The sequence below is a fragment of the Paroedura picta genome, chromosome 3, assembly GCF_049243985.1.
Source record: "Paroedura picta isolate Pp20150507F chromosome 3, Ppicta_v3.0, whole genome shotgun sequence".
Lineage (NCBI taxonomy): Eukaryota > Metazoa > Chordata > Lepidosauria > Squamata > Gekkonidae > Paroedura > Paroedura picta.
In genome coordinates, this window is record NC_135371.1 from 165,118,231 (window position 1) to 165,135,906 (window position 17,676).

General features: G+C 49.4%; 1 protein-coding gene across 3 annotated transcripts in view; it reads left to right on the forward strand.

Annotated features, from left to right (window-relative positions):
• SPRYD3 (SPRY domain containing 3) overlaps positions 1-17,676 on the forward strand; it is a 36,480-nt gene that overhangs the window by 16,118 nt on the left and 2,686 nt on the right. For all 3 annotated transcript variants that reach the window (XM_077329246.1, XM_077329245.1, XM_077329247.1), the window contains exons 7-10: positions 6,814-6,963; positions 9,030-9,087; positions 16,095-16,214; positions 17,129-17,286. In XM_077329246.1, coding sequence (XP_077185361.1) covers positions 6,814-6,963; positions 9,030-9,087; positions 16,095-16,214; positions 17,129-17,286 — 486 coding nt within the window. The remainder of the gene's footprint in view (positions 1-6,813; positions 6,964-9,029; positions 9,088-16,094; positions 16,215-17,128; positions 17,287-17,676) is intronic.

Consider the following 17,676-nt stretch of genomic DNA (forward strand, 5'->3'; position numbering starts at 1 on the left):
GATCCAGTACCGTCATTCTTATATCAGTCTCCTCCTTGAGCGGGAAGGTCTCCTTGTGAATATTTCACTTCTACACCTCGTTGCCCTTTCTCCATCCCTCCTTTTCAAATGGCTCCTGCCTACTCATTTTGCACTCCCTCTCACTCAGAATTGTCCGCCTCTCACTTCTTACCACTTGTTTTGCCTCCCTGCCTGGCTAGGCTCTCTTCTCCCTATTAAAACAGCCTCTCACTCCCCACCCACCAATCGAATTCTTACAGATGGGATTATCATCCATATGTGAAGGGCATTGTGTAACATCTCTCATTAGCAAGGAAGTTATCTTTGGCCCCCTCAGAAAGCCAGCGTGGTGTCGTGGTTCAGAGTGGCGGCCTATAACCTGGGGAACTGGGTTTGATTCCCCACTCTTCCTCCACAAGTAGCCAGCTGGGTGGCCTTGGGCCAGTCACAGTTCTCTTAGAGCTGTTCTCCGCAGGACAGTTTTCTTAGAGCTCTCCGAGCCCCACTTACCTCACAGGGTGTCTGTTGTAGGGAGAGGAAGGGAAAGGTGTCTGTAAAACCACTGTGAGACTTCTTCAGGTAGTGTAAAATGGGGCATAAAGCTCCAGCTCTTCTTCTTCTCCCTTTCCGGCAGCTTTTTTTTACCATTCTTCAAACTCCTGCATGTTTTCCAATCGGCTGTCCTTTCCTTTATACCCACATGGGCATGCATGGGTGCCATGTTCTTTAAAAGGACCAGGGGAATGGGAAGCCTGCTCTGAGTAGGGGAGTGGTGAGTCAATCTCATCCGTAGAGAGATATAGAATCATAGAGCTGGAAGGGGCCTCCTAGGTCATCTAGTCCAACCCCATGCACTATGCAGGACACTCACAACCCTACCGCTCATCCACTGTCCACAAAGACCAGCTGGCCACAAAGACTTCTGAAAGTCGACTCCCATTTGTTTGTTAAACTATTTATCCTGTAGTCCACAAGTAGCATGTATGATTTCTCCTTCAGCCATGTTTTCTTCTCACCAGCCCTGTGAAGTGGCTTGAGCTGAAATACGGTGTCTGGGCAGGGTCTTCCCATGAGTCACATGGCATATTTGGGATTTGGACAGAGGAGACCTAGCTCTGAGTCCCCGAGTCCATCTCTCTAAGAAGTATATTACACTGGCTGTCTTATTGGGGTGCCAACACCTTCATCTAATCATTTTCTCAATGCCCAGGGAAAAGGGGGGAAAACCCTAATACCGGTGAAACATTGACACCATGCCTCTCTCGGTCTTCGAGCTGTTTATGGGTGCGGTGAGGCATTTTTAGACCATGGAATTGTCTTCTGGGAGGGTTTTTTTTTTGCATTCTTTGTGTATAATCTCGAATATTCCCAAATCAGAATTGCTTATCTTGTCTCGGACTCAACCAACTAGGGCAAGAACGGAAGACGATCCTTCCCAGACAGCTTTTCTTCCCTTTAATAGTAGTGCCAGATTCACCCACACAAATCCTTTCTTCTCTCCCTCCCTCCCCGCCCCCCGTCCCGGATCTGATGGAAAATAAAAAGCATAGCTTGAATTCTTCCCTTGGACAATTTAATATTTTGTTTATTAAAAAGGCCCCCTCTTCAAAGGCTGGGCGTGGGTTTTCGGCAAGTTGGCAGCGTGGGAGGCCGGCCCTGGGATTGCCACGTGTTTCTTGGAAGTCGATGCTTGTCTATTTCCGTAGAAGCCGGCCGCCTTGGAATTTTGAATGTCTGAGTTGCAGCAGCCCCGGGCTGTGTTCTTTCCTACAATCACCGTCCTGTAGGACTAGAGGTCTTTTTTCTTTTCTTTCTTTCCATAACCAGCGTCCAAATTTAATTTGGTGCGGTCAGTGGGGAAAGATTTCTCTCCACTGGGGCTTTCCGTTATGGCGGCAGTTCTATCACGGAGGCAGTGGTGGGTTTTGGGGGGTTTTTTTGGCTTTCACAATTCTCCCTCCCCGTGAAATTTTTTCACTTCGACCAGTTTTCCAGGGGCTACTCTAGCAAGGCCGTAAGCTTGTTTGTGGGGGTAGCAGTGGCAGCTGGCATGACTGTGGGCCTTGCCACCTGTCCGCCGATGTAGCATCTGCCCCTTTAATGCTAGCAGTAGAAGAAGAAGAAGAGCTGGTTCTTATAGGCCGCTTTTCCCTATCCGAAGGAGGCTCAAAGCAGCTTACAGTCAACTTCCTTGTCCTCTCCCCACAACAGACACCCTGTGAGGTGGGTGAGGCTGAGAGAGCCCTGATATTCCTGCTCGGTCAGAACAGTTTTATCAGTGCCGTGGCGAGCCCAAGGTCACCCAGCTGGCTGCATGTGGGGGAGCGCAGAATCGAACCCGGCATGCCAGATTAGAAGTCCGCACTCCTAACCACTACACCAAACAGTGCAAGATTGGCAGAAGAAATTAACAGGTGCAGTCCCCCCCAGATACAGTTTTAGAACATTGCCTGTTGAATTTCTGCCTGCTGTGTTGTTGCAAAAGGCATAGGGACTTTGTTTTATGGTTTCTCCACGTCACAGGGACCTTATTGAGTGTTCTTGTGGAGGTGTGCCGATACTAACCAAATCCTACAGCCCGATCGATGGATTAGAACAGCCTTTCTCATCTTTTTGCCATTGAGGAGCCCCTGAAATGTTCTTCAGGCTTTGAGAACCCCCAGAAGTAATGTGATTGTGCAGAACATGGTTGGGAAGCACAGCTGTGTATATGCCCACCTGGGCCCCTTCCCCTTCCAGACCCATCATTGGCCATTTTGGGAGGGGGTGGGTGGGTTGACAGGACCATATATGCTCATATCACCCAATTAAATATTTAACACATTTAAAGAATGTATTATTAAAAATAATAATTCACTCCCACCCACTTGGGAAACCCTTCCAGGATCATCAAGAAACCCCAGGGGTATCACAAAACCCTTGTTGAGCATGTCTGGGTTAGACTATTACAGTTTTTCAACCAAAATCCCTAATTTCTGTGCCAGACAAGCACTGAGCCACAGCCCCCCCCCCCCATGTTTGTCTGGGCAACATATTGACTTACAAGGCCAGCCCTACTGTGAGCCCAGAAACAAGGAAGCCGGAAACCCCCAACGTGAATAAAACAGTTAATATTTACTTTCAGATACCCTGAAGCTTGCTGGAGAAATTCACTCCAGAGTTTTTCTTCCTCCTTTTGAGCGAGGCTGGATCCTTATCAGGCATGGGTCACCCCTTGTGCTGGATGCTTCCTGCTCCGGACTATTGACTTTCCGCTTAAATGGATGAGTGGTTCTCAGAACTGGGTGGCCACACCCCTGAGCGAATGGAAAAGGGTCAGCGCATTTTCTCCCCAAGCTGCAGAATCTCTGGAAGATTGGTTCAGTATGTGGCCATTCTCTGTATATTTATACACTTCGGGTGTAAGACGCTGTGTGTGAATTTCCCCGATTTCTGCAGAATAAGTTCACCACCGGTCTTCGGCTGGAATAAATGCTGTAGGTTTCTCCTGTGTGATGCTTAATATCGGCGAGGTAACGTTGAGCAGGTCGCTTCACCTTGTCTTGGGGACGCACGTGATCTTAGCACAACAGGTCCTTTCCCCGGCTTGTTTTCTTTGCTGAAAAGATAAATAACATTGCTAGGCTGGCCCACGTGACTGGTAAGATGGATCCTGGAGATTTTAGGAAGCATTTCAAATCTAAGAACAGGAGGGGGTTCGGTGGTTGGGTTTGAGGTTTTGGGGCTTGGCGTTGCACCCAGTAAAATTCTGCGAGTGATGCAAATTAAGTGGATGGGTTCAAATCTCTCTGTGTTCATGTCATGAACCCCTGTTCTTGACCCATAGTTTTCCAAACCTGTTTGGATGTTTGGCTTTTTTCTTTTTACTCCCGGATCAGCCCTGCCTACTCCTTAGAAGGCCAGATCCTGAAGATGAAACTCAAATACTTTGGCCACCTTTGGCCACAAATATGAGAAGGAAGGACTCCCTGGAGAAGAGCCTAATGCTGGGAGTGATTGAGGGCAAAAGAAGAAGGGGACGACAGAGAATGAGGTGGCTGGATGGAGTCCCTGAAGCAGTCGGTGCGAACTTAAATGGACTCCGGGGAATGGTAGAGGACAGGAAGGCCTGGGGGATCATTGTCCATGGGGTCGTGATGGCTCGGACACGGCATTGCACCCAACAACAACAACAACTCCCGTAAAACTGTGGCACCTTCCTGAGCCTGCTAGAAAGTGCCCCTCCGATCCCCCTCTTGCAGTTCAAAGCATCCTCCCGCTTTCCCTTCCTTATCTCCTCTTTCAAGAATGGCCTTGCTGAGACTAAATACCAGATGGCTGGATGGGCTGTTTTGGCACCTTGTAGATCAGAAGAAACTGTATTGCCCTTTCTGTGTGAATCAGTGTTCCCACCAAAAGCAGCCCCTGTTTGCCCCCCTTTCCCCCTCCAAGATATAAGCTATGTAACTCCCTTCCCTAAGGTCTCTGTCAAGATTCTGTGAACTGTTTACGAAGTGCTGATCTGTGTCCTGATTCTCCAAATAAAGATTTTTACTTAAAGCTTCAGCCTGAAGCCCGAGAGTGATGTCTGTTAGGTGAATCTGCTGGGTCTAAACCACTTGGTTCCTGACAGTTCACGTGCATTATATTACTGCACATGAAAGTGGAGCTGCTTTATCTGAGAGCCAGCTTGGTGTAGTGGTTAGGAGTGCGGACTTCTAATCTGGCATGCCGGGTTCGATTTTGCGCTCCTCCACATGCAACCAGCTGGGTGACCTTGGGCTTGCCACGGCACTGATAAAGCTGTTCTGACCGAGCAGTGATATCAGGGCTCTCTCAGCCTCACCCATCCCACAGGGTGTCTGTTGTGGGGAGAGGAAAGGGAAGGCGACTGTAAGCCGCTTTGAGCCTCCTTCGGGTAGGGAAAAGTGGCATATAAGAACCAACTCTTCTTCTTCTTCATCTGTATTTCTGGTTGCTCAACCTGATCGACGAGAGCTCTCATTGTTTGTATTCAGACGGACGCTACTTGTTGTGCTTGCTGCAGTAAAATCCTTGTTCTGTAGTGCTTCAGAAAAAACGGAGGACAAAGGAGGTGTTTGTAATCACTGAATGACAACTTGCGTTTATGGCAGACAGGAAGTTTTTCTACCCCAAATGTCTCCACGCTGACAATCTGACATCTGTGGACTTTAAAAATGTAGAAGATGATTATGTTAGCCATTCAGTCTTGTCCAACTCTCGGTGATCCTATGGGTCAACTGTAGCCCCGTTTTTGGATTTTTCCACTGCTTCTTAAAAATGTGCATAGGAGGAATTTTAGGCTTGGTAAAGGCCTCTTGTGGCGCAGAGTGGTAAGGCAGCAGAAATGCTGTCTGAAGCTGTCTGCCCATGAGGCTGGGAGTTCAATCCCAGCAGCCGGCTCAAGGTCGACTCAGCCTTCCATCCTTCCGAGGTGGGTAAAATGAGTACCCAGCTTGCTGGGGGGTAAACGGTCATGACTGGGGAAGGCACTGGCAAACCACCCCGTATTGAGTCTGCCATGAAAACGCTAGAGGGCGTCACCCCAAGAGTCAGACATGACTTGGTGCTTGCACAGGGGAGACCTTTACCTTTAAAGGCATTTCTATAGACCCTTTACCTCTTCTTGTAAAGTGTCTGCACATTGGGGACCGCTGTTTCCTGCAAAAGTAGTAGTGAGAGCTCCGGAGGGTTTTTTGTTTGTGCATCACTGTTGCACACTGCTTCCTGTTGAAAGGCTAGTTGTTGCGCATTTCTGCAGCCTAACCGGAGTTGCTCATAGACAGCTTTTCTTTGCAGCTACATTGCTTCTCTGTTCTGTGAAACGGATTTAATGATCTGTGCATTCAGGACACTTAAAAGCTATTGTGTTTGGTTACATGGAGCAAATATTGCACAGTGAACATCTGGATGTGACTAATCAAGTCTTTAGGGCTCGTAGTGGATGGGTGTGGCTGTCGGCCTTGTGTGTGATATTTTAATCTACATGTTAATAGCATTATAATAATTTTACTATGACCCTATGTTTTTTAACCCTCTTAGCCGGGGGTAGTCAAACTGTGGCCCTCCAGAGGTCCATGGACTACAATTCCCATGAGCCCCTGCCAGCGTCTGCTGGCAGGGGCTCATGGGAATTGTAATCCATGGACCTCTGGAGGGCCGCAGTTTGACTACGTCTGCTCTAAGCTGCCCTTTGGGAAGGCTCATATAAATAGAATCATTATTATTAATATTGATAATTTCCCTTGAGGTATATGCAGAAGCTGTGGTCCTCCCGTTCACTTCCATCAGCATAAGTGTTGCTGGCTAATGGAAGTGCTTATTTTTTGTTTGCAGGAGAGAGTCATGTTAAGCATTCTTTAATGGCTCCCTGGGAGAGTGTCTGTTTGGCATGGAGAAGGTCCTGGGTTCAGTTCTTGACACCTCCAGTTAAAAGGAGCAGGCAGGGGGTCATGTCAAAGGTTTCAAGTGCTGCTGCAAGTCTGAGAAATCCTTATAAATCTTGTGTGACAAAGGATCTGATTCCGTACAAGGCAGCTTTGTGTGTTGTTGTATTAAGAAAAACCTATATCTGAAGGCATCATCTGCCAAAGTGTCTTCAGTGGAGCATCAGGAACGACCCTAAATGTTTCCTGCTTCATGGAAAAAAATAGGCACTGTTGTTTCCACCAAGGCAGCCATACTTCCATTTGGCAGAAAAAATGCTCAGTAATACTTGTGCTTCGTAGGTTATGGGCCCAGAACATTATAGGCTAGACGGGCTGTTGCTCCAGTTCAGTTTGATAAGTTCTTGTGCCTTCCTTTCTTTTGCAGCTCTTGGAGTATGTGGGGAAGGGGAAGAGTATCATTGACGTGGGCTTGGCACAGGCGAGGCAGCCCCTGAGCACAAGGAGTCACTACTTCGAGGTGGAGATTGTAGATCCGGGAGAGAAATGCTACATCGCCCTTGGCCTGGCTCGCAAGGTAAAAACGGTGTTGGGTCACCCGGCTGCCTGCAGGGGGAGAAGGAGGAATCAGACCTGATTTTTCAGATTACAGGCTGCTGCTGTTAACCACTATGCCACATTGCATGCACACAAAAGCTTATACCCAGGATTAAGCTTTGTTGGCCTTAAAGGTGCCCCTGGCCTCCAACTTTGTTTTACAGGAAGTAGCAAGTGTGGCAGGGAAGGGGGACCCAGGGGCTAAGTAGCACCCCTGTATCCGCATTGCTCCTGCCTGTTCAGTCACAGCCCCTGTGTTGTATTCTACGGGAAAACGAATGTTGCCAGAGCAATGGAAAGATCATGCACCCGGGGTTCTTCACCTGGAGGTGCCACTGGCGAGGAGGAGGACCCCTTCCAGGATAGTTACTTTCCGATTAACCAGAACACAAGACTTCCTCTGTGCGGAAAAACCCGTGACATCGGGGAGTTCCGCACCCTGGGACGCTCCTAGCAGTTGCCTTGCGCGGCCAGGAAAGATTCGACCTGCTTCAGAGTTTCCAAAAGACCCGAGGATTTCTGACGCGGGATTATGCGTCGTCTCGGCCGCAGCTGGACACGCCATGCGCGGAGCTTGGATTCCCAAGCCGTGCCTCCCCCCCTTCCCCCCAAGACCGAATTCCATGTAACAAATTGGAAGCAGGCAGGGCTGGAGCGCCACATTTGGTCTTCAGAGCCGGGCTGGCCGGCCTCCCTGAGCCTTTCCTGTCGGACGCAGCCCATCTGGTCCTGTTGTTCCCGGCACATGGCCTGCATTCATGCGGCCGTGTTCGCCTTTCTAAGGCCAAGCCGGTCCATCCCCTCCTCCCTTGGCTGCAGCGTGTCCAGTCCAACTCTGGAGCTCTGCTACGGAGCAAAGGGCGCTCTCCTTCACAACCAACACACCCAGATGCCTTGTACTGAATCCAACCATGAATCCATCAAAATGGCTCTTGTCTACTGTTACCTATCTCTGTCTGTCTGTCTGTCTGTCTGTCTGTCTCTCTCTGTCTCTCTCTGTCTCTCTATCTGTCTCTCTATCTGTCTCTCTATCTCTCTCTCTCTCTCTCTCTCTCTCTCTCTCTATCTCTCTCTCTATCTCTCTCTCTATCTCTCTATCTCTCTCTCTCTCTCTCTCTCTCTCTCTATCTCTCTATCTATCTATCTATCTCTCTATCTCTCTATCTCTCTATCTCTCTATCTCTCTCTCTATCTCTCTCTCTCTCTCTCTCTCTCTCTCTCTCTCTCTCTCTCTCTCTCTCTCTCTCTATCTATCTATCTATCTATCTATCTATCTATCTATCATATTTATATAGAGCCAGTTTGGTGTAGTGGTTAGGAGTGCGGACTTCTAATCTGGCATGCTGGGTTCAATTCTGCGCTCCCCCACATGCAGCCAGCTGGGTGACCTTGGGCTCGCCACGGCACTGATAAAACTGTTCTGACCGGGCAGTGATATCAGGGCTCTCTCAGTATCACCCACCTCACAGGGTGTCTGTTGTGAGGAGAGGAATGGGAAGGTGACTGTAAGCCGCTTTGAGCCTCCTTCGGGTAGGGAAAAGCGGCATATAAGAACCAACTCTTCTTCTTCTTCTTCTATATACCACCCTCCCCGGAGGCTCAAGGCAGTTTACATTAAACTTATAAACAATACATGGAACAGTTCAATACATGTGATCTGTGGCCACACTATGGCAGTGTGACGAAGCTAAGTGCCCTCAGTTGCTTGGGCAGCCCAGGTAGCCTGGCATATCTCATTGGAGTTTGGTAGCTAAACAGAGTAAATATTTGGATGGGAGACCACTAAGGAACACCTGCCACTGCGGAAGAAGGAAACAGCAAACCACCTCTGCTCCTCTCCTGCCTGAATCACTCTGGGATTGGAGTCTCCCTGAGTTCCTTGTGACTCAGTGGTGCCTCCTTCTTCTTGCGTGGCTTGAATGGTTAATCTGCAGACTTTAAAAAATGAACCCATTTACAACTTGACCCTTGCTTGGTGAAGGAACCCTGGGCGATTAGAGGGCAGCGTCCCATGTTGCGCCTTGTTCTCTCTCTTTCTTGCCACAGGACTACCCCAAAAATCGGCATCCCGGCTGGAGCAGGGGATCGGTGGCCTATCATGCAGGTGAGCAAGATTCTGCAGAGCATTGTCGGTAGCACTGACGGGCAGTCAGAGCAGGCTTTCTCAAGCAGGGTGGTGGCTGGAGGTCTTCTGGGATTGCAGCCATCTCTGGGTAATAGAGATCAGATCCCCTGGAGAAAATGGCAGGGTCAGAGGGTCCCTTCCCCCCAAGTCTCCCAACCTGGTGCTGGCAACCACAGCTATGACATGTATCTGATTTGCGTAAGGCAGGGGTAGTCAACCTGTGTTCCTCCAGATGTTCATGGACTACAATTCCCAGGAGCTCCTGCCAGCATTTGCTGGCAGGGGCTCCTGGGAATTGTAGTCCATGAACATCTGGAGGAACACAGGTTGACTACCCTTGGCATAAGGTACTAGTCAAGCCTGCAATTAGCCTTGTATGAACAAGTGGTGCATCCTAGAAGTCAAACCCCTCTATATCCCTGTGGGATGCGCACTGCACAGCCAGGCTCCACCGAAGCATGAAGCTCGGATGACTCTCTTGTTTCAGGCTTTATCTCAGCCTGGATCTCCCTGGAGCAGGGAGCGGCTGCTGTCCTGTCATCACCTTAAATTCCGTCCTGCGTAGACCTGCCTCCCTCCGTGTTCTGTCCTTTTGGCCTGGGTGTTTCCCGCCGTGCAGACGGTCTCGCTAGGGTTAGCTTCTGCCCTTTGTTTCCAGAGCTCGGAGCCAATTGGAGACAAACACAACAGCTCTGTCCAAGAGTCAGGTTTTTCTCAAGGCGATCCTCTTTCTCCACCCCCCCCTCCCATCTGCAGCTTTGTCACCTTGTTTGAACCAGCAGGCATATGAATTGGGTTTTGCCAGCTGCATTTGTGAATCGATCAGTTAGTTTGTGGTGGAGCTGATGCACATCCGTCTTCCTTCCTTCCCTCCCCTCCCCTCCCCTCCCCCCTCCCCTCCCCTCCCCTCCCCTTCGTCCGTCCGTGATAGAGATATAGACCGCCACTCTTGGCCCAGCCGGCTCATGGCAGTTCACATTAGAATAAAATCCACATTAAAAAATCTAATTTAGATCTTTCCAATATAGTTCTTTTAATTGTTATTATTATTGTTATTATTATTGTTATTATTGTTGTTGTTATTATTGTTATTGTTGTTGTTATTATTATTATTGTTATTATTGTTGTTATTGTTATTATGGCAGCAGCCATCTACAATAATCAATAACCCTTGCAGACCCGCAACTCTACTGCTCATAGTTGTTGTGAACTAGCTGACCCCAGGCAATGTTAGCCTGCGGAGGGGGGGGCACAGATTCTTTCTCTTTGTTGCATTGAGACCTAGATGTCCGGGATAGAGTCCCAGCTCTGCCAGAAATGGGCCGCTTCCTGTTTCTCATGTGACTTCCAGAGCAATCTGCATCACTTAAAGAGCCCAGATTAAGGGAGGACATGCTATTGGTTCCTGAGAGCTGTACCGTAGAGGTACAATTGGGGGTGCTTTGTATGAGCACGGCACCTAGGCTGCACTAGATTCTATTTAGTTATCGTACGGGATGTACATACTATCTTCAGGAGATTTTAGGATTGTCTGGCCAGCAGGCAAAAGATGATCAGAGATGGTTAAAAGGCATATTGAGGATGGAGCAGAGTTGTTCTCTCTTCCCCTGGAGGGGGATGAAATTAATGGGATGAAATTAATTCAAAAGAAATTTCCTCTAGACATCCAGAAGAAGTTCCTGACAGTTAGAGCGGTTCCTCAGTGGAACAGGCTTCCTTGGGAGGTGGTGGGTTCTCCATCTTTGGAGATTTTTAAACAGAGGCTGATTCTGTGTAGGTTCAGGGGGGGTGGCAGGTGACAGTGGATGAGCGAGAGGGTTGTGAGTGTCCTGCATCGTGCAGGGGGTTGGATTAGATGACCCAGGAAGCCCCTTCCAACTCTATTATTCTGTAATTCTATGGTTTGCATTGCCTGCCTTTGCATCATGCCCTCAATGTTCCTTCAAGGTCTCCCATCCAAACACTAGCTTGGGTCAACCCTGTTTAGCTACTGATGAGATCAGGCTAGCCCTGGCTACCCGGATACTTATATCTTGGAACGATTTATGGGTGCTATTACTGATTCTGTGCCAAGGAAAGCACAATTCTGCAGTCACCAGTCTATGACGGCATGCAGTTTATTATTAATTTGGCAAGCCATGGTTGCACACTAAGTAAACCATAGTTAGGATAGCCAACAATGGACAAGCTGGCATCAAAGGCATCATCCCAGTCCTTCTGGGGGCCAGCAGTGCTTAGTTTGGCAAGGGAACCCATGGTCTTTATGATTTGGATCAGAGGTACCAGATCTAGGCTCCCCAATCTTTTTGCGCCTTTGGCATTCTGACACTGTGTGACAGGCACAGCCACAAAATGGCTGCTTTAAAATGGCCACTGCAGGAGGCGGAGCCAGCCACAAAATGGCTGCCTCGAAATGCTGCAAGAGACAGTTTTTAACTTAAATTGACGGAGTGGATTTTGAAGTGATTTTAATGCATTTATATGTATGTGTCTTATAAAATGTTGTGAGCCGCCTTCAGCCTCTGGGGATCAGTGGCATAGAAATATGAAAATCAATAAAATAAAACAAATAAGTTACCCAACCCCCGGCCCCCTTCCTAAAAACACTAGGCCGGCACCGTGAAAGACATTGGTGGGTGCCATGTTGGGCACCCCATACTAGATAGATTAATCCAAAAAAGAAACAAAGTCCCCTCCTTACCCACCCCAAAATTCTTCTCAGGTGGTCATCCCTGTCATCTTCTCTTTCTGCCATTTTGCCAGTAGCTGTCAAGCCCAGGGTGCGTGTATGTGTGTGTGTGTGTTAAAGATTTGCTTAATTTTTTGTTAAGTCCATGGGAATTCCACATTTTATATCTCTTTCTGCATCCACAAGGAATGGCGGAATGTATACACATACCGACAGAGTCAGTGTCCTGCATAAAAGTGAGACCAGGCAGATAAACACTTGGCGCTTCTGGCAACTCCCAATTTTGAGATCCGTTGATATAAACTAAAGCCCGAAGACGGTTGTTTCTCAGATAGGAGCTCTGTGGCCAGCTGGCTCCTCTAGGTTTTCTTTTCCTGTCAAGGCCAGGAACGTCCCAGGCTCTCTAGCCTTCACCATCTGGTGTGCGTTGGACACCTTCTGTGATTTCTAATAGTATTCGATGTATTCTTGAAACGAATGGGTTCTCCCGCCCCGCCTCGCCTGCTTCTCAGTGGAGAAGCTACATCCAAGGACTCTGGCTTTACTTTGTGGCCTGAATTGAGGAGGTCTTGTCAATGCCAAAGACTTCACAATTGGTAGACGTGGTCTTCAGTGTCTGTGACAGCCTTACGTGGAATGGTTCAGGCCTTCACAACCTTGGTGACAAATACGGAGCTGTCTCAGGGTGTATCTGAGCCTCCAAATGATCCAACTGTACCCAGACCATGTCTTTTGTGCTTGAGAGAGGTTTGGTAAACGAGGAATCCAGAAGTCCTCTGCCACAGTGGACAGATCATGACCCCACCAGCAGTGTCACCCCGCAAAGATGGACAGCGTGACCCTGGAGCAGAGGTAGTCGATCTGTGGTCATCCAGATGTTCATGGACTACAATTCCCATGAGCCCCTGCCAGCATTTGCTGGCAGGGGCTCATGGGAATTGTAGTCCATGAACATCTGGAGGACCACAGGTTGACTACCCCTGCCCTGGAGGATCATGTCTTGTTGGTTTTCAGGATGCCCTTGGAGATGTTGATTGGCTTATGGCTTTATTGAGGTGAGCCTTCTGGAAAAAAGACCTTCCAAAGCTCTCGATGTGGCTTCTCTCAGCGGTCGTTGTCTGCTAGATAGGATTTTGCTCAGTTCCTTGGTACAACAAGCTACAGATGACCCAAGAGTTGGGTCAATGGCTAGAAAGTGCAGAAGGAACTTGGGCCAAGTTTGACCACGAATCCTGGAGTTGGGAGGGGCCTTACAGGCCATCTGGTCCCACCCCCTGCTCAATGCTGCATCAGCCTCAAGCATCCAGGAGAAGTCTCTGCCCAGCCGCTGCTTAGAATCCTAGAATCATAGAGTTGGAAGGGGCCAGACAGGCCATCTAGTCCCATCCCCTGATCAATGCAGGATCAGCCTAAAGCATCCAGGAGAAGTCTCTGCCCAGCTGCTGCTTAGAATCATAGAGCTAGAAGGGGCCAGACAGGCCATCTTGTCCCACCCCCTGCTCAATGCAATATCAGCCCAAATCACCCAGGATAAGTCTTTGTCCAGCCGCTGCTCTAAGGCTGCCAGTGAAGACCGAAATTTAATTCCAACATGTGCCTTCCTGAGTCAGAGCTCAAATGCAGCCACTGAAGAAAAATAACTTGCTTTGCGGTGATGGGGAGGTGGTGTCTTTTAAGCTCCGTGGCTGACTGAGAGAGGCAGGGGAAGGCCAGGATAGCCGTTGACCCTGACCTAGGAGACATGCCTAACAGTTCCAACCTACAGCCCTATTAATGGAGAAGCGCATCTCTTTGCATAGAGATGAATGAGGCAGTGAAAATGGAATGTAAAACTTCTGGAAACAAGTGCAGATAGAAAATAATGCCTTGGTTTTTAAAAAAAAAAACACACTTCACCATACCTGGGAAACTTGCTTTCTGCCCTATCTTGTAGTTTTATAAAACTTGTAGAAAACAGCTTTTCGCAGTGGTTAAGAGTGGCGGCCTCTACTCTGAGAGCTGGGCTTGATTCTCTGCTCCTCTGCATGCAGCCAGCTGGGTGACTTTGGGCCAGCCACAGTTCTCTTGCAGAGCAGTTCTCTCAGAGTGTTCTCAGCCCCATCTACCTTACTGGGTGTCTGTTGTGGGGACAAGATGAAGAAAAAGGTAAGTTATGTATGCACACTCCTGTGTATCTGAAGAAGAAGAAAATTGGGATTTTATACGCTGCTTTTCACTCCCCGAAGGTGTCTCAAAGCAGTGTACAATCGCCGCCTTGCTTCCTCTCCCCAAAATAGACACCCTGTGAGGTAGGTGAGGCTGAGAGAGCTCTGACAGAACCGCTCTGTGAGAAAAGGTGTTTGGAAGCCACTTTGGAACTCCTTTGAGTAGTGAAAAGCGGGATATAAAAAGCCCAGCTCTTCTCCTTCTTAAAGAAAAGCCTTCAAACATTACTCCCTCTCCTCCAGGGACTAGCGCCTTGAAACAGGAGAGCCCCTCCTGCTTCTTCATTGTACCACTATTGTAATTCAGTAATAAGCTTGGGCCTTTTTCTCTAGAGTGTTTAAAAATAACAGCCAGGCAAGCCCTCCAAGGTGGGAGACAGGTGGACTGCATAAGTCTGTCTCTTTCCAGGAAGGACCTTCCGCCTCCTTTCCTTTCCTCCGTCCGCGTAGGCCTTCCCTGCCCCCCCCCCCTGCCCCGCTTCCTTCTCCTCTGCTTTCCTGCTCATGCACGGCCGAGGGGATTCCCTAAAAAGGCGCTCCGGCTTGGCAGGCCTTTGCGATTTTTGACACACTCTGGAATGTTTAGACAACATTGTTCCCTAAGTTTCCTTAGCTACGGGGGAAAATATTTACTGCCCTTTTGCCGAGGATCCTGCTTTCTTCATGGAGGCAAAAAGACCTTGGCCTCCGGCCTGTGTTCCAGGCGCCTGCGTCCACCCCATGGCTGACCTCGGAGGGGCCGAGCCTGCACCGGGTCCTTTCAAGTGGTCTGCAGCCCTGTCTCCCCCATCCTCCCTTTCCTTTTTGTTCTGGGCTAGCCAGAGGCAGGGACTGACCGCAGCCTTCTGATCTTGCTTGGCTTTAATCCTGAGTGATGAAGGGCATGTTTCCCCCCTCGTTGGCCAAGAAGTGGAGTTGCCTGGACTTGACGGAGCCAGCCCATTGGATAGGAACGGGTCTTTCCACTTATTTTTGAAGGGTCCGGAAGTATAGGTATGTTCAGCCATCTTGACAAAGAGGTGCTTGGCATTGAAACCAGCCCCTGCTCAGATGAGTGCACTGAGAAGAAGCAGCGTTGGTTTTTATGTCCCATTTTTCACTATCTGAAGGAGCGGCTTACAGTCACCTTTCCTTCTTCCCCCCCCCCCCCCCCGGCAGGCACCCTTTGAGGTAGGTGGGGCTTTTTTGCCCTTTGGGGGTGAGAGCCTCAAAGAAGGTGGTGAGGGATCCTACTGTAGCCACTTCCTTAACAGTAGTCTGCCCTGGCCCACTTTCACCCCTGCTGAACTCTGAAGGTGTTCTTCTGCTTTTCATCCAATCCTGGACGCCAGTCCTAGATAGAATTGTGCAAAGAAGTTTAAAGAAGCCTCTGAGCTAAAGATGCCAACCTCCAGGTGGGTCCTGGGGATACTCTGGAATTACAGGTTCTCTCCAGACAACAAAGATCAGTTCCCTGAAAGAAAATGGATGCTTTGGAGCAGGGACTGTATGGCATTGTACCCCACTGAGACTCCTGTCCTTTCAAGGCTCCAGCCCTAAAGCTCCATGAGTTACCTACCCTGAATCTGGTAACCCTATGGTGTCCCGCCTCGCCTCCCCCCCCACCATCACCAGTGGCCAGGGGTGATCTCGCAACCCTACCCTGAGCCCTTGGGAGCAGCAGGGGTATGCAAGCATTTTGCTTTTGACTCAGCCCAGAAAAGATTCCTTTATATAGTTTCTCTAGCCCCTCCAGACCATGTGACTGGGGTGGGACTAGGACAGGACAGGTGGCAGCAGTATATTCGGGCTTCCTGTGGGGTTTCCCTCTAGATCAGGGGTGACCAAGCTTTGGCTCTCGAGAAGTCCATGGACTACGGTTACCATGAGCCCCTGCTGTGCTGGCAGGGGCTCATGGTAATTGTAGTCCATGGACATCTCGAGAGCCACAGTTTGGCCACCCCTGATCTAGATTTTTTTGAGCCTTTTATTGCGCTGCGTGTGTCGTGTGTGAAATCTGGAGTTTTCTAGAGAAAAACTTGCATCATAGTTGGGGTGGACGTGAACCCTTCTCCTCCCTTCTTCTCAGGCTGCCTTTCTGTCCCCTTCTGCAGATGACGGCAAGATCTTCCACGGGAGCGGAGTAGGGGACCCCTTTGGGCCCCGCTGCTACAAGGGTGACATCATGGGCTGTGGGATCATGTTCCCGCGGGATTATATCCTTGACAGTGAAGGTGAGCAGGGTGGAAAGGTGGGTGATAAATGTTTAAAATAAACGAGCGGCAGGAAGCTTTGCCTGGTGGACCCTAGATGCTCTCTGGTTTTGGTTCACACATGATGGCATACCTGGGTTAGGCCCCCACCCTGATGTGAGTTGCAGCACCTCCTTTGTTCCCTTTTTTGGGGTCCCCACATGAGAGGTGAGAACCCTTTACTGTTTTTCAATGACTCACCGAAAGAAAAGGAAATTCCCATGAAGAAGACTCTTTTGGTGACATGCGTTGGGACTGTTTTTTTGTGGTTTAAAAACTTGAGTGACAAAATAATGTTACCTGTTTCGCACCGCTGGATTTGGCCTTGTGTTTTCACCCCTTGCAATTGGCATGGCTCTTCGCTTCCTTGGAGAAAGGAGAACCCACAACTCCCGTCTGCTGGCTAAACAGGGTGCGGGACCAAAGGCCCAACCAGGGTTATTCTGTAATGTGGGCTTACCCAATCAGGAATTTCTTAACGGCCTTCGAAGGGTTTCCCGAATGGATGGGAGTTAATTTATTTTTCATATATTTTTAAAATCTGTTTTATTGGGTGATAGGACCATATATGGTCATCTTGACCTCCCACCCAATTGCCAATTATGGACCTGGAGGGGGTCGGAAGGGGAGGAGCCTGGGGTGGGCATGTCCACAGCTCTGCTTCCCAACCCTATTCTGCCCGATTGTTCCACTTCTGGGGTTTCTCAAAGCCCGAAGAATGTTTCAGGGGTTTCTCAATGGTAACAAAGCTGAGAAAGGCTGCTGTAATGTGTGAACACGCCCTGCTGAGCAGAAGGTCTGTAGCTGTTGTGTCTAGCCATCCTCTTATTCTCCCGTGGCCAGAGACCCAACGTGCCACATCTGGAGACTAACATGGGCTTGTGGATTTCCCACAGGTGACAGCGATGACAGCTGTGATACGGTGGCCCTCCGGGCCAAGCCCCCACCGGGTGTGAGGAATGTCTTGTACCTGCACCAGGAAGCTGAGGAAGAGGAGGATGAAGAGGAAGACGGGGAAGACATGGAGCAGGAGCATGAAGGCAAGAAGGTGGTGGTAAGCATTGGCGAGGCCCACGGACAAAGTGAATGATAACGTTTGCCACTCTTGTCTCCTGCAGTCTCCTCGCAGAAACTAGAGGTCCTGATGAGGAGAGGTGCATGCTGGGAGGGAGTGCCTCAGGCCGGAGCCATTTAAAGTGCCTCAGGCCGGAGCCATTTAAAGTGCCTCAGGCCGGAGCCATTTAAAGTGCCTCAGGCCGGAGCCATTTAAAGTGCCTCAGGCTGGAGCCATTTAAAGTGCCTCAGGCTGGAGCCATTTAAAGTGCCTCAGGCTGGAGCCATTTAAAGATTTCGAAAGGCGTTGCCCGCACTCTGAACTTAGCGCATCCTTGTTCAGTGTTGTTCATAATCCTCCCATTCCATGGACCGTCATCTCCCCCCCCTC